This window comes from Helicoverpa zea, chromosome 2 (genome assembly GCF_022581195.2).
Source record: "Helicoverpa zea isolate HzStark_Cry1AcR chromosome 2, ilHelZeax1.1, whole genome shotgun sequence".
In the NCBI taxonomy this organism is placed as follows: domain Eukaryota; kingdom Metazoa; phylum Arthropoda; class Insecta; order Lepidoptera; family Noctuidae; genus Helicoverpa; species Helicoverpa zea.
The window spans coordinates 2,061,071-2,083,971 of NC_061453.1; the positions used below are offsets into that span (position 1 = coordinate 2,061,071).

At 36.4% G+C, this 22,901-nt stretch overlaps 6 protein-coding genes across 10 annotated transcripts in view; 4 read left to right on the forward strand and 2 right to left on the reverse strand.

Moving 5' to 3' along the window:
* Positions 1 to 1,507, reverse strand: part of LOC124636369 (neurogenic locus Notch protein) — a 130,217-nt gene extending 128,710 nt beyond the window's left edge. For all 5 annotated transcript variants that reach the window (XM_047172475.1, XM_047172467.1, XM_047172449.1 and 2 more), the window contains exon 1: positions 1,164 to 1,507. In XM_047172475.1, coding sequence (XP_047028431.1) covers positions 1,164 to 1,275 — 112 coding nt within the window. In that variant the 5' untranslated portion in view covers positions 1,276 to 1,507. The remainder of the gene's footprint in view (positions 1 to 1,163) is intronic.
* Positions 1,508 to 1,902: 395 nt separating this feature from the next.
* Positions 1,903 to 7,364, forward strand: LOC124639747 (ectopic P granules protein 2). The gene is made up of 12 exons (XM_047177217.1): positions 1,903 to 2,194; positions 2,439 to 2,638; positions 3,152 to 3,331; positions 3,501 to 3,589; positions 3,704 to 3,800; positions 3,921 to 4,101; positions 4,501 to 4,617; positions 4,987 to 5,164; positions 5,545 to 5,689; positions 6,009 to 6,167; positions 6,428 to 6,548; positions 7,136 to 7,364. The coding sequence occupies exons 1-12, from the start codon at positions 2,089 to 2,091 to the stop codon at positions 7,249 to 7,251; spliced, it is 1,689 nt and encodes a 562-aa protein (XP_047033173.1). The 5' UTR covers positions 1,903 to 2,088; the 3' UTR covers positions 7,252 to 7,364.
* A 274-nt stretch (positions 7,365 to 7,638) lies between these two features.
* LOC124642686 lies at positions 7,639 to 9,493 on the forward strand. Its single transcript, XM_047181289.1, has 3 exons — positions 7,639 to 7,753; positions 8,022 to 8,218; positions 8,434 to 9,493. Exons 1-3 carry the CDS (start codon positions 7,639 to 7,641, stop codon positions 9,469 to 9,471), a joined length of 1,350 nt encoding a protein of 449 aa, XP_047037245.1. The 3' UTR covers positions 9,472 to 9,493.
* A 711-nt stretch (positions 9,494 to 10,204) lies between these two features.
* On the forward strand, positions 10,205 to 12,074 carry LOC124644005. The gene is made up of 3 exons (XM_047183180.1): positions 10,205 to 10,319; positions 10,747 to 10,922; positions 11,043 to 12,074. The coding sequence occupies exons 1-3, from the start codon at positions 10,205 to 10,207 to the stop codon at positions 12,072 to 12,074; spliced, it is 1,323 nt and encodes a 440-aa protein (XP_047039136.1).
* Positions 12,075 to 12,734: 660 nt separating this feature from the next.
* On the forward strand, positions 12,735 to 14,814 carry LOC124644989. Its single transcript, XM_047184703.1, has 3 exons — positions 12,735 to 12,849; positions 13,393 to 13,568; positions 13,771 to 14,814. The coding sequence occupies exons 1-3, from the start codon at positions 12,735 to 12,737 to the stop codon at positions 14,812 to 14,814; spliced, it is 1,335 nt and encodes a 444-aa protein (XP_047040659.1).
* Positions 14,815 to 15,030: 216 nt separating this feature from the next.
* Positions 15,031 to 22,901, reverse strand: part of LOC124637756 (neuropathy target esterase sws) — a 33,037-nt gene continuing 25,166 nt past the window's right edge. Inside the window, exons 26-29 of the mRNA XM_047174397.1 lie at positions 21,144 to 21,352; positions 19,669 to 19,816; positions 18,717 to 18,770; positions 15,031 to 17,250 (exon numbers count right to left, since the gene is read on the reverse strand). Coding sequence (XP_047030353.1) covers positions 17,140 to 17,250; positions 18,717 to 18,770; positions 19,669 to 19,816; positions 21,144 to 21,352 — 522 coding nt within the window. The 3' untranslated portion in view covers positions 15,031 to 17,139. The remainder of the gene's footprint in view (positions 17,251 to 18,716; positions 18,771 to 19,668; positions 19,817 to 21,143; positions 21,353 to 22,901) is intronic.

The following is a 22,901-nucleotide window of genomic DNA, read 5'->3' on the forward strand; positions in this document are numbered from 1 at the left end:
GGTACGATAAAGAAATTACTCAGGCTATAAAACAAGAAACACGTAGGTATTTGTTTTAAGAAACAATGTGGTTTCGATAAATGTTGATGGAAAGTAAACGACGCTTGAAGATGAAAAGCACTATAATTTTCTAATAAACGGAAAGCTAGTAAATACCTATTGGTAAGTTGGTTAAAGAAAATTAACAGCTAATAGACAATTAACTGGAAAACAATCCGCAAATTAAGGGTGAGGATAAAACAACTGATAAAGTAGGTATCGTACTCAAGTTTTTACCATTAACAACAAAGACAATACTTGTAAACAGAGACATAACGTTACTTGCTTGGTTAATAAAGCTTTAGCGGAAAACTATTGTACTGAATCTATAGTTTACGGCCTTATATTGAACATAAAAGAAGAGAATAAGAAGATACAACTTAAAATATTAAACAATATAGGTAGCCTAGTGGGAAAAGGAACGGTAAGGAATTTTGTTTTAAAAGAAATAGAAACATTGGCATAACGTAAGCATAAACTTGCTAAAGCAGTTTTAGTACCACAAAACCAAAACACTTTTTGATATTAGAAAGAAAAGGATAGAAGAAACATTCATACATATTCAGAGAGGATGAGATTAGGAGATTTGTATGTAGATGAACTACACGCTGCCCGAAGGAGGATGACATAGTATTCCTACGGCTTAAGTTAGTAGAAAATTGAATAGATAGCCAGAAAGATGTAACTAATAGATAAGCTTAAGAAATACGCTTAGCTATAACGGTCTTATAAACGGATAGCTTGTTCTAAATACAATGTCCGTGGGTACCTAAATGTGATTGCCTACAAGCTAAGCCTACTAGAACAAATATACAAATATCAATGTACAGAGCAGTAAGTGAGCCGATGCCATAATACGGGTTCGGATTACGAGCCGCGCTTAACGTCAACAAACGCGGCACAATTAAAAAACATTAAAAAATGCGATGCGTTGAATTCACTCCAGTTTTTAAAACGACTCGTTTCACAAGTCCCTACTGTGAGAACCAAGAGGTAACCCGACCGAATGAAAACGACATCGGCCCGCGGAAAGCTCGCTAAGCAAGCGCGCCAACTCAACTTGGTCGCGTAATCTTGCAGACCGCGCTTTCATAAGCTCAACTACTTGTATAACTAGCACTCACCTTCGACTCCATGGATCCTTGCGGCCAGTGTCGACAGCACTATGAAGATTGACAGCAATTGAATCCCATAATCCGGTATAAAGTTCCTCGACCACATTTTGTAACACAACATTCACACATGGATCACACACATTTGTTTTACTCCTTCTATGTCGTTTGAACACTAAATAATCAACACTCACGGAACCAAATGTAAGAACTGACACTTCATTTTGTTTTTGAACTGTTGTTACGTCGAAAACAGTTGTTTATTGGACATTTTAGCGGTAAAACACGTTTGAAATTAACGTAAAGCCCGGTAGGAACATGCGCAGCCGCGTCCCGCTCGCATCTGACGGCTTTGTCCGTAAATACACAGCGTACGGTAAATCAAAATGGCCGCCGGCGCGTCTGTGTGCGTGCGCGCCCCTTGTAACAATACATATTATGATATATAAGCTTTATCACTTACTTGGGACACTAGTTTCAATCATTTGAAAACAGCACACAACTGATTTAAGTCATGAATTGTAGAATATTTGGCTAAAACACCGTGAGAACTGAATTACGCACACACTCAAACGTACGCGGAGGAATGTTGATTCAATGGAGAAATCAAGCGATTCAGCAGCGCTGTGTGCGCGCAGCCAATCAAGAGCTTTTGAACTTTGTCGTTCATGCGCCACAACACAGATGGCGTTTTATGTTATTTTGTAAAAGGGGTTGGTGGTGAAAATCATATTTTTATAATTAAAAACGGTTACTTACTTGTAGAAAGATGAAAAATTATTTGATATCCTGTCTGAATAAAAATATTACGAATGTCTTAGCATTTCCACAAGTAGGCTATTGTTTGATCAATACGCCGTTGCGAGTGTTACTGTGAACCTAGCCAAAGGGAGGCTCGTATCATCTTATTATTAAAAACAGCGACAATACTATAACAATGGCGATGTGTTATCAAAAACATCCCTTCGAAATAGAAACAGAGGATCGGCTAACTACTATCAACACTAAAATATTTGAGATCAAAAAGAAAATACAGCTGTCAGGTGCGTACATATGAACGAAGATTTGTAATTAAATAACATCAAATACTTATTTAGGTAACCTTTAGGCAGATTAGCTTAGACCCACTGTTTTACTCACCTGAAGATACAAGAAAAATTACTCCGTGCGCCTTGCATATTGCCATAGTCAGTATACAGGATCTCATCTATCTACATAGGAATTTTTATACTAATCGGTTCCGACCTTTTATAAAATCAGACATTAGAATGGATGTCTTATTTTCAGAGGGTCAAAGAAAATCCAATTACGAAGAAAACGAAGCTGAAAAGCAACAAAACAATGATCTCATAGATACTTTGAAGAAAGAAATAAAACTAAGGCTTACAGAGCTTGCACAAGCTAGGGCAGTGATTGGAGAGGAAGAGGTGCAGATCAAGAAGTACCTCAATGAAGTCTGTCCTATGGGAGACAAGAGTGCTGATAAGGTAGATGCCACATTTTAATAATTTGTCGTTGAAAGGAGTGATGGAATTACGCAATTTATATGTGAATTTAAACATAAAAGTCAATATGGTCAGTGACGATATCTAAACCGATACATCTATGTTACAGCGAAAATAGTAGGTTAACGTGTGCTGAAGATACATCGTCTTTCTCATATGCTTTATTTTAATAGCTAAGAACCTTTCACTCGTTCAATAGTTTATCATACAAGGAAAACCTGGGCATTCATACAATGATAATAACAAAGCCCACAAGATGGGATTGCCAACTATTATAGTGACTCACAAAGTGTATGTTTGTTGTCATCAATTTGTGGCTTAGCTTAGAATGATGGCCTCATGACCCCATGTATGTACGTATTTCACCTTATAGTCTTAATGCAAGACAAATCGCACAATATATCAGTAATTGGAATAATTTTCCTGTATGCAAGAGCATACAACATTGTAAAGAAGAATGATGCATAAATAATGATTAATTCTTCCTTCATACAGATAATACACAACCTAGATCTTAAAGTGACAGAACAGAGAAAAATACTGGACCTACTGAAATATGAGAAAAGAAGTAAGAAGAAGAAACTGTCTGAATTGGAGAAGGAGTATGAATATCTTCTGATAGAGAACAATAAAGGGATATTGGTGAAGTCTAAAAACAATAGCAGGGCGAGGAAGGTAAGTATATCATTGACTAAAGGTAAGAAATGATAAAAATGTCGGTACAGTTAGCTTTGTATCACAGAAAAAATCGTATCATAACTAACAAATTATGAATATTATAATTGAATATTATTTTATACTACATTTTACAACATTTCATGTTATCTGTGTTTCTTTCACGCAGAATGTTTCGCACTTAGAAAATGAGATACACAAGGTGCTTATCCAATGGACAGAAGCGGAACTGGTCAAGAAGAAATACATTTCTATCAGGTATATCGCCATTTCTACACAAAAATATCTCAACAATCTTATTGCGTACCTATTTTCAAAGCAATTTCTTGGATTCAGTGACTCACCATCTAACCAAATAGTTATTTGTCACAGGCAAGCGCTTTTAGATGACTCGGTCAAATTCGAAAGCTCATTATCCCGGATAGAAGATCTTCTGAAGAAACAGAAAGAAGAAATCATGAAATTAGAGGTATTTTTCAATATCCATGTAACATATCTTCGACAATGACGATACATAAGACTACTAGTTTGCTAACCCTGCAAAGTAAAATCGACCTTACCAATACTCAAATACTGCTCAATATTGCAGCGTATTCGTGAAGAGGCAGCAGAGATGCGTGTTCGTGCAACTGCAGCGACTGCAGCTGAGGCAGCTCGTGCCCATGATGCAGAACATTCGAGAGCCTCTGAACGAGCGTACTTCGCACAACGGTTCGCTGAGAGGAAGAGGGAATTAGAAAAACTAGAGAAGAGGGTGTTTCCACCACAAGGTAATGTATACCATAACGCTTGCTTTAACATACTTATGGACAGTCGGTGGCATTGGTACTCATCTTCCCGACATTACAAAAGTGATGTCTCAATTACATGTGGACCATTAAAAAATAGACCACCAAGAAAACGGATGCCCATTATATAAATGTAGTAATTTAAATAAATATGTAAGATACTGTCATTACCTAAATTGTTAAACCAATTACTAATAGCAACATGTAATTATTCATGCGTGGAACAAAAACTGAAAATTATACAAGGAATGAGTACTTTGAACCTTAAACATTTTAGCTTTGGTAATAAAGATGAGCCAATTGAAAAGCCTAAGTACTCCTAAAATAATAAATTGAATACATATTATACTAAATAATGATTTAAGAATAACTCTTCTGCAGCTCGGGTCGTGGTACGTCAAGAGTCCACGAGGTCTACGGAGGGAGAAGCAGTTCCCGAGGAAGTATCGGCTTCTCAACAGATGGAAGACATCTTCCAAAGGCTGATGAAGCTAACGGGTATGCTGGATAATTACACAAAAATACTTAATAGCTGGGGTTTAAGATATTTATCAAACTGTCGTGTATGTGTATGTATGTATATGGTACGGTTAAAGCACAAAGTGTGGCTACACCTAAATTTAGCCGACTACAGCTTGGCATTCTCATTTGCGGCTAAACTTAGTTGTATCTTCTTATCTTCGGTTATGAGGAGGGGAGTCTTCATTATAGCATAGGTGCAGCCGCATGCGTTTAGCTAAAGTTAGATAATTATGTAATTTATGGGGAAGGCCGTAACATGTTCAACAGTGGACTTTCCTAAACTAAAATTCATATGACAATGGAATAAGTGTATAATACAAGATAACACAATCAAATCAATTCCAGGGGTGACAGATGCTGAAGAAGTTTTCGACAGGTTCAAAGCCCAACGCGACACGTCGCAGCGTCTGAGCTACTTGCAGCAGACCACAGAGGAAGAGAAATTGGAGTTGGAACAGACTCAAGCCACCATGATGGCTGAACTGGAAGCCTTTAAGTTCGCCTCAGTCAAGGATAAAGATGAGTTAGTACTATGTAGCTTTCTTTCGTATTCTCTTACCTATACCATACTTATATTTTTATGTTCTCCCAAATTATTTACATAAGTTACACAGATTGTTTAAAGTAGATAACTCATAGAATGCCAAAGTTTTCTCCAGATTTAAGGCATCTATTTATATCTATCTATAACAAAGATCACAAAGCAAATAAAAATAATTCAGATGAGAATTTCCAAAATTAAGATCCGGTACTATTGATTCTTGTCCATTCGTAATAAACAAACACAACTGAATGAATTTTCATGCAACTTTACCCATATGAAGAATGTTAAGATTTATCTAAACAAAGGCGGGTTTATCACCAATTTTTTATTCTTTATAACAATTTGACTTTATCATTCAGAGCTCAAGACCAAATAACAGCACTGAAAGAAGAAATAGCAGAGGAGAACGCGATCTACGAAGAATTGGAGAAGAGTATGGATGAGCTGGAGACTCTTCTGCTGGAGATCAAGAGATTACTGTATGAGCTGTGCAAGCTGTTAGATGTAAGTGATTAGCAAGTAAATATTAAATAAGATGTGAGATAATGTAGTTAGAAGTCTCTTTGTTTCAAGTTTAAAATGCCATCAAATATCAAGACACTCGAAATGATTGAAGTTCCAATATTCTACTGTGATCTATAAAAGATCATCTGGGTTTGACGTAAGCCACTTCAATCGATCTTCAGCCCACTTTAATCAGTGCTATCAAAAGGATTCTTTAAATCAGTTGTTTTAGTGTTGATTCAACAGACATTCTTCCCAATCTTTACTCATTAACACTTGTCTTATTGTTCAGTTTCAAAATGCCCACATACTATTTTAGATAATCCCAGAGCCCAGCATGCCAGAATGGACTGCTGAAGCGAGAGACGTGCAAGAGATCATGACGGTACTCACGACCCGCTATGAGAAGGCAAGAACCAGAGCTGAAGAAATTAAGGAAAAGCAGAAAGACACTACCATTATTATGGTACCTTCTACTGTAAGTTATTGATGTTCTTTGAACGCTTAGATATTTTTACTGGCAAAATGGACAAAGTACCTACCTATCTTGTGTAGAATTAGTTTTTGAGTTAGATACTCTTTTGCTTCACCATCAAAACGGATTGTGCTTATGATGTATCATTTCAGGTCTGGTCTAGATGTGAAACATATTTTTAAATTATTAGATGTGTTGTCCTCTTTACGTACAGCTTGCTGGAATTTACAATCTAACAGGGTTTCTTTATTAAAAACTTACAGCCAGCCAGTGCAGCAGCTTCTGTGGCTGGTATGAGTGGAAGCCAGAGCACCCCTAAAGAGTCAGAGAAGAACATACCTACATACAAGGAACTGTTGCAGAAGGAGCCTGTTAAAGCTCAGAGTACGTATTACCAGAACATCACTTGTATAGTCACCTCTAGCCTTCCTACAGATATGTGCCTTGTTTCCGCAAATTCTCTTATACAGAACTATAAAAGAATTTGTGAAACTATAGTTCGGCCATTCAGAGAATGCGTTCCTGACACGTCGCGATTGAACTGACGACGTAACTTTGCAATGGCGTTGCAGTTACGATAAAAATATTTTTGCTGGTTGTTTACCGTTTTAACAATTGAGGAGCATTAAAACAACATTATTATATCAATAATCAATGAATGTAGTTACGTCGTCAGTTCAATCGCGACGTGTCAGGAACGCATTCTCTGAATGGCCGAACTATAGTGTGACTTTTATTTAAACTTGAAAAAGCCTTGTTGAATCGAAACATAAAAGTTTTAAAGTCTTCTATGAACTAGCAACAAGTTCAAAGAAAATCGAAAAAACTTGTTTCTTGGATCGTATCCAAGATTTCGATATTTATACATCACGATCAATACATATTATGTATTTGATACATTAAAGTGTTGTTAGCTAAATGTAGCAGTCGTTCAACTAACATACATAATAGTAGGTACTTATGTATTTCAGCTTCTGAAGATGAAGAAGACATACCCTCACGCTGCTACCTCAAGAGGCAAGCTCAGTTGATTGTGGACACTAAGTGCAGAAGGAAAGGGTTCAGAGTGCCTTACCCGAGGAAGTAAGAAACCAAGCTCTTTGCTGTGGGATTAGTTCTAATGCATCAATGTTTTACACTTTTTCATAAAATTATTTTTTTTGTAATGCTTAAGTTTTCTATTACATTATATGTACCACACTTTTCTCGTTTTTTTTCTCTCCTAATCCTTGATCCAGACTTCTTATGGTCTTCAATCATGAGCCAGTCTTTAAAACCAAAGAGTACGTAGGTCTCATATAAAACCTTTTTCATTTCATCTCAAACACATAGACACTAAACTGCTCCTGGGTCATTGACAAATGTCATTGATAACTGTCAAAAAAAAAAACTGATTTATGTATTTATTTGTCCATACAAAAGTTTTCATAGTATATTTAATAATAATTTTAGTAGATTTTTACCAGTATTAATCATGTTTTGTCCCGATCAGAATGCGTATCTCCAACTAGTATGTCCTATAGAGCCACGGGTGATAAACAAGGCAGTGAGAAAGGCTATGCGTAGGAAGGTGAATGAACCTCGTGATGGTAAGACTTCATGGACAGACCTATAGGATAGCTGAAAAAGTTTTTATACTTAGTGATGTTCGATACATCTGAATCTATTGGTAAAGCAGGGATTTCTCCGTTGTCAGCCTTGTCCCTGAGTGAAGTGTACCTAACTCAAGTTTACAATCTCCCTAGGTTACACCCATCACCGCAACAATCTCAACCAGTCTCCGTTTCACTCGAAAAGTGCTACAAACTACTAAGCAAACTTACCGTAGCATTTATGTTAACAAAATTTTCCTTTCAGATAAATATAATTTATTAACGACTTCTATATCATCTTCAAGACTGGATTCATCACAACCGTCGTTGTCTATGCCTTTTGTCGACGTCACTGAAGCTCGCCTGGGCCTAGGCCGTAATGGACTTAAAATTGTAGTCAGGGAGCTCAATTCTCCGGACAAATTAACAAAAATTAGAGCTGTGCATACTGTTGGTAATCTGGTGAGAATTTCCTTATTTCCTATTTCCAGCTTAGGCCCCAGCCCAAAATTCAGTCAGCAAAGTTTAATAATTACTGACCTCCACCAATCTCGATAAAAAATCATTTAACCGACAGTTGATATTGAGAACCATGAACCATGATGAACCAGAGAAATGGTAAATAAAGTTTTATATTCTTCTGTAGTGTAAATTAAATCTCTGTTTTTATCATACAGGTCGCTGGAATGGACTGCGCCCTACACCTCATTGATCTACATGTCATATACAGACTCATCGACCTCATGCAGGATATCGAGCCCATCATCAGGGAGAGAGTTGCTTTCATCCTCACCAAGTTTGCTACCATGTATCAGGGCAGAAAACGCATCATGAGCCGACCTATCGTCGTCGACCATCTCATCCAAATGTTCATGCAAGACCGCAAAGAAGTACGATACGCTGCCGCGCTCTGCCTCAAAACGCTAACCAGAGATAGATGCGCTTGCGAAATAATCAACAAGAATGATAAAATAATCGTAAGCCTTCTAAAAATGATCAAACACGATTACATGGAGATTGTACTGTATCATTTGAATTCGCTCAAGAACTTGTCGGAATGGGACCCCGTGGGGCCGTTGAAAGCAAACGCGTTTTTGGTAATGAAGAAGTTGCTTGTATACCACCAGTACAGGGTTGTACATGCTGCTTTGGACTGTATGACACAAATGTGCAAACACAGCGTGGGCAAGCAACTCGCTGACAAATATGACTTGAACTGTACTTTGTTACATTACCTGATGTCGCCAGAAATAGAAGTGATCGTGAGCGCTGTTGGTCTGATGCAGTACACAACAGTGACAACCCAGTCGAAGTGGAGAGCGAAACAATTCGGGTACGACTTGATCAAACGTTTAGTGGCTTTGACAGCGTCGCATACCGTACCAATACTGCAGCTTCGATCATTACAAGTCATGATAAACCTCAGCTCCTGTTCTGACATCAGGTTTGAGCTGAAGAATAATTGGGAACAAGCTATTGCATCGCAAGTAAAAATTAGGCCTTTTGAGAACTGGGACGGCACTTCAACAAATACAACTTTTACTACAAAGACTGGGTATAACTACGAGACGATGTGCATAGAGGACGAAGATACCATCAAAGCAGATTTCGGTGACCGTGTTCAAGCATTTGATACTCAAAGCTATGCGAAACGCATCGCAGACGCTAAAAAGAGACTGCTAGCAGCTATTAATAATACGAACTATAAAGAATAAAAATCAGTCGTTGTTTTGAAGAACAAACACAAAAATGACTTTCTATAAAGTATTTTAAACCAAGTTGACTATTGTAATTATTTTTTAAATACCTAATGTAAATATTAATTTACTTGCATGTTTGCTAATCGAATTAAAACAATATTGTGCAAACAGTACGTGTTTGATTTTGAGAAATAATGGGTTGAAAAAAGTTCATTGCAATCTAAAACAATTATTTTGTGCAAGTGATGCAAGCAAGATGTAAATATATTCTTATCAACAAACTTAGCAGGAATTTCCCGCGTTCATAGTGGACTACTTCCTGCACCCAGATTAAAAGTCCTATCGTATTTTTTTAATTGGAGCCCAACCCATATGTAAATTTCAGATAATTTCGTATAAGATTTCAAAGCTTGATTGATCAACAAACCCTGAAAAATTACAAACCGCACCATCTATCAGGATGGTAATAATTTAGATGGTTGGAAACTTCTTTGAGCCCTCACAAAATGGGTACCAATCTGACGCACCAATAGACAAAACTTTACGAAAACAAAAAAATTCGACTACGTTCGACAATTTGCTGTGACATCGGTTTTGAAACATCAAATAATTCCTATTAATTGATGAGCGAAGTGTCTGCGAAGCGAAAAATTTACTCTAGTTTTTTAGATTAATCGACGTATATTTACTAAGTTTAATTATACGTAATTTATCTTAAGTTTTAGAGATTAATTTTTAAGGCCTCATCATGTTCTGCCCCCATAAGAACTCGTATCTCCAGCTAGAATGTGCTATGGAACCGAGGGTCATCAACAAGGCTGTTCGAAGAGCTATGAGGAAGAGCCAAATTGACCCTCATGATGGTAAGTCATGGTAGAAGATTCTTGTAGGAACGTGCCACTAGCTCTACACAAAATTGACCCCTCAAAATTGCTAAGATTGCACAAAGTACATTGCAGAGTAGGCCTTGGTTAATGGGTTCCACCAAAATTGTTCAAAGATCACAAAAAATATTTGCAAACTGGACACTGATGAGCAGTGCCGTGCCGCGCACGGTAGAATCTCGCCGTTAGATACTTATATAGTAACGCAATAACAGGCATTAAAATTTTCGGATCAGAGGCATAAAAAGCATCCTAGCCTTATATCACGAGCCTTCAAGATCCTCAGCAGCGCTACCTATCGTCGCTACCCAAGAATCGTTTTATCTGAAGTCATCAAATACATTTTTAGCACTTCACTTCAGTACCTGCTTGTAACATGGTCCTAATTCTCCGTTCCTAACCATAGAAAAGCCAGCAGCGCAAAGGCTGACCTCTTCGCAACCATCTCTGTACGCACCCTGGGTGGACATAACCAGGGCGAAAATCGGTTTCGGACGCCGAGGACTACGCATTCTCAACCGAGAACTCAACTCAGATGATCCATTGATACAATTGCAAGCTGTTAACAGTATTTATGATCAGGTGATTTCAAATACTTTTCTTTCAGTTACATAGGTACAATGTTTTAACGCTTAACGTGGCATCGTTTAATGTTTGCTTAAATACTGCCATGGCTAAACGAGCTTTTTTTACTTTCAACAGGTTTATATATCGGAGAGCGCATTGTTTCTCATCAGTTTAAACGTCGTCTATAGACTTATTAAATTGATAGAGCATAGTGACGCCACGCTGCGGGAGAAGGTGATCCTTATCCTAACTCGACTTGCTAATTACTATCAGGGCAAGAAGCAGATCTTGTCGAGACCAATAATCATCGATCGCATTGTAGACATATTTTTAGAAGATTGCAAAGAAATACGATACGCTGCTGCGTTCTTGCTCAAAACTCTGACAAGGGGTGAATACGCTTGTGAAGTTATCTTAAAGAATACAAGAGTCGTGGAGGTTCTTTTAAAGGTAATGCTAAATGACCATATGACTATCGTCGTATTTTATTTGAATGCACTCAAAAACTTAGCGGAGTATGACCAAGAGAGACCCCTGAGAGCTAACGCATTTCAAGTGATGCGAAATTTTATGAAAGTACACGAGCCGAGAATCGTGACCGCTGCAATGGATTGCATGACGCAACTCTGCAAACACCCCGTGGGCAAAGCCTTAGCCGACCAGTACGACATTATAAAAGCCATAAAAGTTCTTCTGTTAGCTTCTAATGTGGAGGTAATAATATGCGCTGTCGGATTACTGAACTACGTAACTATAACAAACATGTCGAAATGGCGATCGAAAGAGCTACAGTGGGACTTGGTCAAGCGTTTGGTAGATTTGGCCGTGTCCAGTAATTTGCCATCGCTGCAGTTACGATCATTGCAAGTGCTCATCAACTTGTGTGAAAGCCCTGACCTGCATCATCACATAGGAAGTATTTGGAGAGACAAAATAAGCAGCATACAGGTGAAGACGCATGAACAATGGGACGGTACCACGACCACTACAACTTTTGGGCTGGAGACTGGTCACAACTACAGAACTATGTGTATCGAGGATGTGGAGACGATAAGGAACGATGAAGGTGACAATGCTGAGGTTATGAATGCACACAGCTTCTTGCAACGAGTTAGGGATGCAAAGCAACGACTGTTAGATGCTATTGACAGACGGCCATATAAGTAATTAATTAAATACTATATTGTAGTTTGTATTGTTCTGATGAATGGTAATATTGCTAAGTTTTGCTGTGTTGTGTTTTGAGGGAGCTCCGAATGTTTTTTTTTCAGTTTGATCAGTGATATAATCGTGTTTAATTGTACTGAATAAAGTTTTAATTAGTTATGTATCCTTTTGTGTTTCTTTATATAAACTGGGAGTAGTTAGCTTGCATGAATATAATTACAAAATGTTAGGTGATATATTATAATAGTAATTGCCTCAATATGCAATATTGAGAACTTTAACATTGGTTGTAGCTCATACGAATAATGTTTATTTGTACCTAAATTCCTTTCAAGTCCTTCTGTTTAATGGCATGATGATCATAAGATTCCAGATAAGCGAGCTGTAATAGGTACAATATCGTTAATTACAATAGGTACCCGTAGATGTAAAACCCGAAACAAAAAGCAACGGTGTAAAACTCCCGCTACGTAATCAAGGCGTAAACAATAAATAAATACCTAAGCCAAACCTCAAATACTTTTCCGTCAAATCATATATTTTTATTTATTTTTGTTATTTGTCAATCTGACATTGCCAAGCTGTGGTGTCAACAAACTTAATTGTTCGTTATTTACAAGTTATACATAGGTTTTTATAGGTTTTTTCAAGAAATCAATCATGTTTTGTGCACACAAGAATTCATATCTTCAGCTGCAAACGAGCGTGAATCCGATGCTGGTGAACAAGGCTGTTCGCCGCGCTATGAGGAAGACGCAGTTTGATCCTCATGATGGTAAGGCATCGAAACAACTTTCCCTCTTTACCTAACTAAACAATCTGAAATGGACTGCATACAACCCCTACACTCCGCCCCTAAGACGACCCACTGACCCTACAGTACATACGTAGGAAAGGCTCGTAACCACTAGATTTTTGGACGTTACAATCGAACTTCAGTCATGAATCTATCGTAATAACAAATGGGAGATTAGGACACCGCTCGTGGTTCAAAGTAGCCTAAAATCCTATAATAAATAAATGTTATAAATGCAAGCAGAAAGTAGTGAGCATGTATTAGTCTATGTTTGTTACATTTTCACGCAAAAACTACTTGACGAATTTCAATGAAAATTGGTAGTAGGCAATAAAGCTTAGATATATATCAAAATAACATACAGGCTACCTTTTATCCATGTGCGGAAAGATTGGTAATAGGCAATAAAGCTTAACTAAAAATAACATACAGGCTACCTTATGTGCGGAAACTAGACCCCTCGGGACGCGGGTGAAACCGCGAGCGGAAGCTGGTTCATTCATATTGTTTTTCGTACTTCAGAAATCCCACCAGCTCAAAGATTAGCGTCGATGCAGCCATCTCTATACGCGCCCTGTACTGACATCACTCGAGGGCGCATGGGGTTCGAGCGTCTCGGCCTCCGCATCCTAAATAAAAATATCACTTCTGAAGATAATGCCATTAAAGTGCAGGCGATTCATACTTTGAAGGATCAGGTAATTTGAAGTTACTGGTTCACGAACTTCTATACCTAATAAACAGACCAACTAGAAATAAAGTAATAGAAATAAAGTTGCTGACTACCATTCGTTACAGCGATGATAAGGGAAGGTAGCAAAAATAAGTCTCTCAACTGAATGATATACCTACCAGTATCAAAAATACCAGTCTTTCTTTCAATACGATCTCACTCAACAGGTTCAAATATCAGAGAACGCGTTGTTCCTCATCAACCTGAACGTCGTATACAAACTAATAGATTTGCTGACGGATCCCGACCCCATCGTCAAGGAGAAGGTGTGTTTAATCCTTTCACAACTCACAAACTACTATCAAGGCAGGAAACGAATCTTAGCTCGACCGGTTGCCATAGACCGCCTGACGTTCCTGTGCATGCGAGAACGAAAAGAACTCAGATATGCCGCAGCGTTCTGTCTAAGGAACCTTGCAAGATACTCTGCAGAAGACATGATAAAAAACGACAAACTAGTCGAGAGTCTCATTAAAATGATTAAAAACGACCACGAAGGCATCGTCTTGTTACACATAGAAACCCTTAAGAAATTGGCAGAATGGGATCCCGAGAAACCGCTAAAAGCGCACGCGTTTAAAGTCATGCTGAAGCTGATGTCTTATCGTCACGATAGAATAAAAGAGGCTGCAATGGACTGCATGAGGCAACTGTGTAAACATAGCGTGGGGCAAAAACTGGCAGACAAATATGACTTGACACATTTACTGTTAATGCACCTAGAGTCAGAAGATGTACAAGTCATTATCAGCGCTCTTGGTCTCATGGAGTACACATCAGTAACATCGATGTCAAAATGGCGAGGCAAAGAGTTCGTTTACGACTTGACTACCTTATTGGTCGTCCTGTGTGTGACACACGACATCCCCGTGCTGCAAATAAGGGCCATGCAAACCCTGATTAACTTGTGTGACAGTCCAGACATAAGGAACTTTGTGAAAAATAATTTAGAAAAGCAGATAGTCAAAGGTATAAAGATTAGGAAGCCTGAACAATGGGATGGTACTACTGAGACGGATAATTATGGACTGGAAACAGGCCGTAACTACCGGTCAAGGTACACACCTAAAGTGGAGACTATCAAAAATGACCAAAACGACCACGGCGAAATGGTTAATGTGCCAAATTATTTGACGCGAGTCAAGACAACGAAGGATCATCTGCTTAGAATATTGAAATATAAATCGTATAAAGAAAGCGATAAAGTATAAGATTATGCAACAATACTACAAGTCTTAGCCAGCGAAAAGGACAGAGAGAATTGAAATATCATAAAATGTCTCAAAATCCGGAGACATCTGTATTTCGTTGGCTTTTGGGTCGTATTTAAATTATTTCCTTTTCTTATTTTTTACTCTGTATTATAATATTGAGAAGTATTACCAGGATGTAGAGAGTTTTAATGACCATCAATTATTAAAAAAAGATTTTTATTATTAAGCATTTATTTGATAAATTATACGAATTACAATATTTGAGCTAGACATTTGGTTTTATTTAAACACATTTTGTGCCTCGTGGCATACTTAAAGCTACATTCAGTCGTTTAGACTAAATAATAAATTATTATCTACAAGATACAGGCTGCTATCGACATATCGATATAAAGTGTCGATAAGTTAGAGGTTGTTTAGATATTTTAGATTGTATAATAAAAAGAAACGAAATATAGGGACTTGATAATAGAATTATACAAACATAATATAAATATTTTAATATACAAAATGAATAAGATATAACACAAATCATTCACACAATATTATTCAGTGTACAAAGTATTATAGAACTGTTATTAATAAATAAGAGATATCATCATTTATAGTAAAAAAGACAAAGGTTTTTAACTGGCAAAGAATTTGCTAACGTAATATAGCTCTTATGTCTAGGCAGTTGTTATTAAAATCGTATGGAACGATACCTTCGTGTTTCGTCGTAAATAAACATGTTTACAAGAAAAGGCAAAATATAGCGAATCATATTATTTTATCTACCAAATATTAGTGTGTAGACTAATAGGAAGTTCACAGATAATTTATTAATAAGTAAGTCTTACAGTGTTTATACATACAAGGAATATCTATCTACGATATATTTTGTAGGTATTATTATGTAAAGGCAATTCTAAAATGCTTATCTCATTTACAAATAAGGTATTTTTATCTAAATTATGTTCTACACAAGCTGTTATCATTTTATAGTCTGTGTTTTGGCGACCATTACTAGTATTTTAATATAACAGCTGTCAAATTTGACGTTTCAAAATCAATAGACAGACATATGGTTTTGATTTTACCAAAGATTTATATTTATTTTCCTAGGCCCTATTTTTACTTTTTGAATCAATACTGGAATTGGTTTATTGTTATTTCTACCCAATTAAACAACTATAATATTATATTTTATACAGGATACCATATTTTTCAGTCATACAAAACGACCATTCACATAATGATTATTCTAGAATATTCCTAATGTTTAATTCCACTTTCCAGATTTCAAATAAAGTTACGCTTTCCTGCATATTATGATACAAAAAGTTTTAAACACGCTCGTAATATAACATCAGGAATTGTAAAACTATTCTCAATTAAATATTTGTTCTTCTAACATACATTACATATCTAATTGCATTGATATCATGAGTATATATGAAGAAAAAAAGAACCAAATAATTAACACCATCTGTGACTCCATCAAATCAAATTATGCAGTATTACTCCAAATAACAATGAAAAGAAATACACTGGAGGAATAGTAATTTATAAATATTTTTAAGGAAAATCTCGAGACAATATAATTTATAAGAAAATCTCATAATTTAGCAGCTAAAATCCTACTATATATTGCAACCATCCCGCCATTCTACGACCAGACTCGACCAAAGCAAAGGGGAGATTTCAAACAACCAATAGAATTTCTCCGTTCAGGCACCACTGGGTGGAGACAAGATATTTGAATAACTTAATTCTATTGGTTGTCCATTTTCTCCGCTTATAAAACACCCCCAATTTGGAAAAAACATCCAGATTAAAAAAAATCGCCACTAACTTTCTACATCTCTTTAAAATGTAATTACAGTTCCACCCACTGCACAAAACTTTTACAAAGCAATTGTCTTTTGATTATTTACACATACCAAAATCATCATCATCTGCTAATTAGTTATAATATCACAACATTAAAAAACATAATTTTTATCCAAATAACAAAAAAAAACAGAATATCAAGTCTCCTATCGATTATCATTTATATTATCAAATACAATTTAGGATAAGCAATAATGCCACTTCAATGTCCACAAATAGTCCTAAAAACTGGATATAACATAATGAAATGTGTCGTCCTGCATGGTTGTAGCATAAAACACATCTTCTTCGGTTATAACACGGGCCATTTCCGTTATAACACAACACAACGCAGTAATAACACATCACATGGCCGTTATAACACAAACACTACGGTTATAACTAGTCAGTGGTGTCGAGGTACTGTGAGTACTCGTAGAGCGCTTTGCACAGATCGTGCAGTGTCGGGTCTCACCTGCCGCCGCCGCGCTTGTTCAGCGGGTCGTACACTTCAGCTTCAGAATCTATCTCATCTTCTGAAAGGGACAGGGAACCTCCTACACGACGGGTGCGTAAACCCTCCTGAAATTTTGATAAAACCAAATTTAAATTTTGATCTAGAGGTATTAATATTGTTTTTTTTTTTTTGTTTGTTGACGTGTTAGAATGTTAAAATACAAAGTGGTACTAACTATGTGTAATGGGGTGCAGGATTGAAGTAGTAAATTATATTGTTAATGACCACTAAATTAATTACACGTTAAAAGCAAGATTCTTGAGTTTTGAGGGTTTGATTTGGTATTATATTTGGCTTTGATCAAAATCTTGCTTTCTTTGATATCTATAAGAAGAGTATGGTGTCAATAAAAATGTCATAAGCATTGCAACAAATGTTAATAGAAAAGTAAGGACAGCTGTGTGCATTATCAAGAAAATTAGCACTCTGCCTACTTCCTTAATGAAACGCATGCTGTAAATATCAATTTAAATTGATGACATAAATAATGTAGGTGTTTTTACACAAAATAATATATAATTTTGTATTGAAGGAGTACAAGAGAATCCACTACAAAAAGTACTACTGTGTTTCCTGTATAGATAGAATAGACCTTGACCCCATAAAACAATACAAACACCCAAATTAACCGACACTAACATTAAATTATATGGTTTTTAGACTATCTCAAGTTTATGGCTGTATCAAAACATGTTCTATTCTTTAACTTAACCCATTCCCGGTCGGCGACGTAAATGACTGATTGACATTCAAAAACCGATGTGGTAAACGAGACAAAATTTTGATCCCACTTATTTAATTTTTTATTCTACATAAACGGAATTAGTAACGATACAAAACATACAATATTTTTCTCACCCATTGAACTGCCCCGTAACCAAACAAACCAATTTCTAAGGACTCATAATACACACAGAATATACAAACATATAATATAGTTAAGTGAATATTTGAAAAAGTAGTAACACCGCAAGCAATTTCTAAAATGTTAAACTAATAGTACAGAAGACACAAAAAATAACCCTCTCTAAAATTAGCCTCAAATCAACCCCAAAATTATTATTAGCGAAGAGAATAGCGCACCAATATTTAAAAACAGAACCCCATTAAGCAAACATTAAAACTCCGACTACACCAAAGAGGAGCGGAGCAAAAAGTTTTTAAACAACCAATAAAATTTATCCTCTCAGAGTAGGCGGAGATTAAGATTTAGAACGAAATGTCTCGAATAGGATCTTAGCACTATGTTGAACAAGGGTCGCATTGCGTCCCTATGACACATAATATTCTCTTATGTCTGATTATTTTTGTGTATATCTACTAACATGCAATCAAAGGCATTTTCTTTCTTTCTAAATTTAATTAGCTGATTAAAATCTTCCCCGCTCCACTCAGTTTTAGTGCAATCCGAGTTCCACTGCATTTCAAAAGCCCGTGACGCCACAGAATCCATAGAGAAACAAAAAAAAAAGAAAAAAGATCTGTACACCGTATTACAAACTACAGTGCAGTGCAGTCAATATGTGCCCACCAATTCCGTGTCACTGATCCAAGCGGCCGCTCCGTCCTCTACGCTTGACGACATCTGAATGTTTATTGAAAATTCAGAATTTATTCGCCGGTTTTTAGATAATTTATAAAAAAAAACCGTAGTTACACGGGGTTGTATTGTTGGAAGATCTGGGTCGTTTTCATGGCCTCAAGTGTTTAATGATTTTAGTAAATAGAAGCTTGTGAAAGCAGACAAGAGAAAAAATAGAACGAAAAATAACACCATTTTTTGTCGGGGGTTTAAAAGGAATCTTAGCTAGGAGTTATGGTATTATGAAGTTATTTTTGAAAGATATTTAATTATTATAGCCAACCCCGTGTAGTTACGGTTACTGATAAATATTTGTTACGTGACTGTAAGCCTAGAATATTTCTAGACTTTTAAATCTAAGTAACTTTAGTGTACATCTTTGTATGAATCAATATGAATAAACTGCACGGCAAAAAAAGAATACCGAAAAATGTATACCCCAGTTATTGAGTAGATTCTTTAGATGAACAAATTAATGATATTTACAGTGAAAAACAAAATAAATTAGGCCACAACACTTAAAATCTGATAAAATGAAACAAAACAAGAATAAGTTAAAAACGAGCAAAATTATTGCATGAAAAAATAATATTTACTGAATAAGTACAAAATACAATATTAAAAACTTTTGTCAATTAAAATAGAATTGAAGCCACTCACGAAAAATATACATACTCATTTATTGACCGTAATAAACCATTAAAACAAGTTTAAAATAAAATTGACGGAAAGTGACATTCCAACTAGGTTCACCAAACGTAAATCATTCTTATATATCGCTATGAGGGTTTATCCCAAAATTCCATATCACTACAAATTCTCATAACTACAATACCTACTGCTTATAAAACATATGCCTGTACCCTAACAAGTAAGTCTCAAAATTCCATAAAAGTCTTACCTCGAGTATCCCAGCGCTAGGCTCCGACGCGTACCCCTCGAAATGGCGCTGATCCTCCTCATAGTCTGATGATGAAGAGGAGTCGTTCTCCATGTCGCGAGCAGTTCTCACCGAGCACACCATCTGAGCTAAGTCCGTGAATGTGTAACTGGAAATATTAAGAGAAGAAATTGATTAGTGGGTGGTAAATTTTTTTGGCTTCGAGTGTAATCACACAAACAGACAGATATTTTTTTCAGTAATTTTGCGAGCTTTGCTACTGGAAATTGTTTATGAATCAGACAAGCTGAAACTGAAAATGTATTGTTTTTGTATTGCAAAAATAATCATTTTTGAGATCTATTTATCGACTCAGAATTCAGATCCTGATGTGTGTGTACATAGAGGTATATTTATAGGTATTTTGTTAAGAGGTTGAGGTTAAGACAATGGAATCTTGCTGTTAAAATGTTGCAGAGTTAAAAATATTATAACCACAAATAATGTTTAAATGTAACACGTGCTTCAGTGAAAATCATAACAGAAATGTGTATGAAAATGATTTTAAACCAAAAAATTAAAACTACAACTTATTTATCTTAATATAAAAATACATACAATAAATCCATTACGAAGCAAACGTTGCAATTCTGTTTGAAAAAGAGCCGTTTATTAATTAAAGACCTCAGTATTTTGAGGGTTATTCAGTGTTCCACTTACTCAGTGAGTGAGGGTGGGTGTTTCTTGTCTGCAAAGCCACTGGGCCTTCGGATCCCTCGGCGTTGGCCCTCGAAGTATGTAGTCCCGTACCGGTACCTCATAGAACAAACTTCAATGTTTTCACTACTGAAAGACGATGGTACCCGCCACCCGAAGAACGTTCTAGAAGCTAGTCAGCTCACTCCAAAATTCATAGAAAATTTTAGAAGCTATTGTCAGCTACTCACAGATGAGTACTGCTTGGCTCCAACGCCCATCGGAATGGTTCGCGTCATTGGTTATAGAATAAACTTAAAAGCTCTTATTCTTCACTAATATGCCTCTAACTTAAGAATACATTTAAAGCGAAAAAAAAAAATTGGCAAATAGTCTACGCAAATAAAAATTGATAAATTGAAATCATAATTTATTTCATTTTGTTGACGTTTCGGCTTATAAGGTCTAATAACAGATAAGCCTGATCTTATGTACTCGTGAAATAACAAAAAAAGTGATGTGACCGTGAGTAAAAAATGAGTGTGCAATAATATGACTTCTAATTAATTCTAAATGTTAATTACACAACTATTACATGCTGTTAACAACGTGAGTATAACCACAAACACATTCACCACCAAGTTTTTACTTCTTAAAAGATCCCTTGGAAATTGCAACGACCACCGCATATTCCAAAGTCGCGGAACACAGAACATCTAAGCGTCCTCCGAAGTAGGTCCACACAAGGACCATCTAGAATATTCTAGATCATTCCAGAAGGTTTGAGAACTCATACTTACTCAGTCAACGAAGGTTGGGCATCGTGTCTTCTGCCTTCAGCCGCAGCACCGCTAACCCCTCCCCCGCCGCCTCGCCTCTGGCCCTCGAAGTATGCGGCGCCGTGACGGTACCCGACTTCACGAATCTCGTCGAAAGAACCGAATTGTAGGGTTTTGTATGCGTCGATGGGAGGACGTATGTATTCGCAGTAGTCGGATTTCTTTACTTCCTGAAAAAAACATGATTGCATTTAATATAACGAAATAAGTAAGACGATATACAAGGTGTGATTTTTAGACTAACATCTAAAATGATTTAAAAATTAGAGTCAGGACCTAGGTGTAAGGTGAATAAAAACAACCACATAAAATATACCCATCAGTGGCGTAGCGTGGGGGGGGCAGGGGGGGCAAATTCCCCGGGCGGCAGCTTTTAGGGGGCGGCAAAATTTAACCAATTAAAAAAAAATTGTTCGCAACTAGTATCTGCGCCGCTACATAAAACTGTCTAACAATAACAAAACATTAAACAAGAAAGTTGAAACTTTTTAAACTTAAAATTAATTATTGTTAAAAGGACAATGGGCACTTTGTATGGGATTTGGTACCCGCTCCAACAGCAACGTATTATATATCATTAGAAAGGTATTTACGTGAAGAATAATAAAAACTATGGAGCTTGCCTCAATTAGCTGTCCGATCCAAGAACGATAAAAATTGAATCGACATAGAAACAAATATATCATCCATATATGCAAATTCATTAAGAGGCATTTATGTCGTCAGTGTAATAATTTTAAACTCAGTTAACAGACATCTTACATTGATTGATACACTCTATTATAATCTAAAGGTTGTAATAGTCTATGGAGTCATAATACGGAAACACAATCGTCATCTGATTTGACAAAAGTTCAAAACATTTCTATTCATCTTTTTTTAAGAAGAAATTCACCATTATCTCAGCACCTCTTGAGGAGCAAGATTGAGTCGTAATATGGACTATGTAAACATCGTCTCCTGACTTTTTAACCTCAATTGATTGTAAATACTGAAAGACTTTCATCAAATACATAAGCTGGTTCTGCGTGAACTGCAAAGGTTTGCACAGTCTTTTTTTAAATCAATCGGCAGGCAAACATTCTAAAAAGGCCAAATTCCTGTTTTTTTCTTACTTTACCAGTTTTTATTCAAAACAGTTGGATTTAAGAACTTCATCTACGTTGATGATTTATGAACATTACACATTCTATTAGTCGATGTCACGGGAAATGGACAAGGATTTCGGACTAGTCGTCATAGTAAACATTTTTTGCCTTGCCAAGACCTACGCAATGGTACTAGATTCAACACTGTTGGACAGGGTACCAAAACGCCCATCGTCCTTTGGTACTTAAAACAAACGTGACACTACATTTTACGTAATTTTGGTTTTGAGCCTTAAATAAAAAATAATTAAAATTTCGCGCTCGCTTCGCTCGCGTATTCAGAAACAGTGTACGCTTATTTTTGCATCTGTCAACAAACAAAAAGTTAAGTACGTTTGGGCTAAATTTTACGTAATTTTTGTTTTAAGTCCGATAAAAATTTCGCGCTCGCTTCGCTCGCGTATTCAAAAACGATATGCACTTATGTTTGCATTTGTCAACAAACAAAAAGTTAAGTACGTTTGGGCTAAATTTTACGTAATTTTTGTTTTAAGTCCGATTAAAATTTCGCGCTCGCTTCGCTCGCCTATTTAAAAACGATATGCCCTTATTTTTGCATCTGTCAACAAAC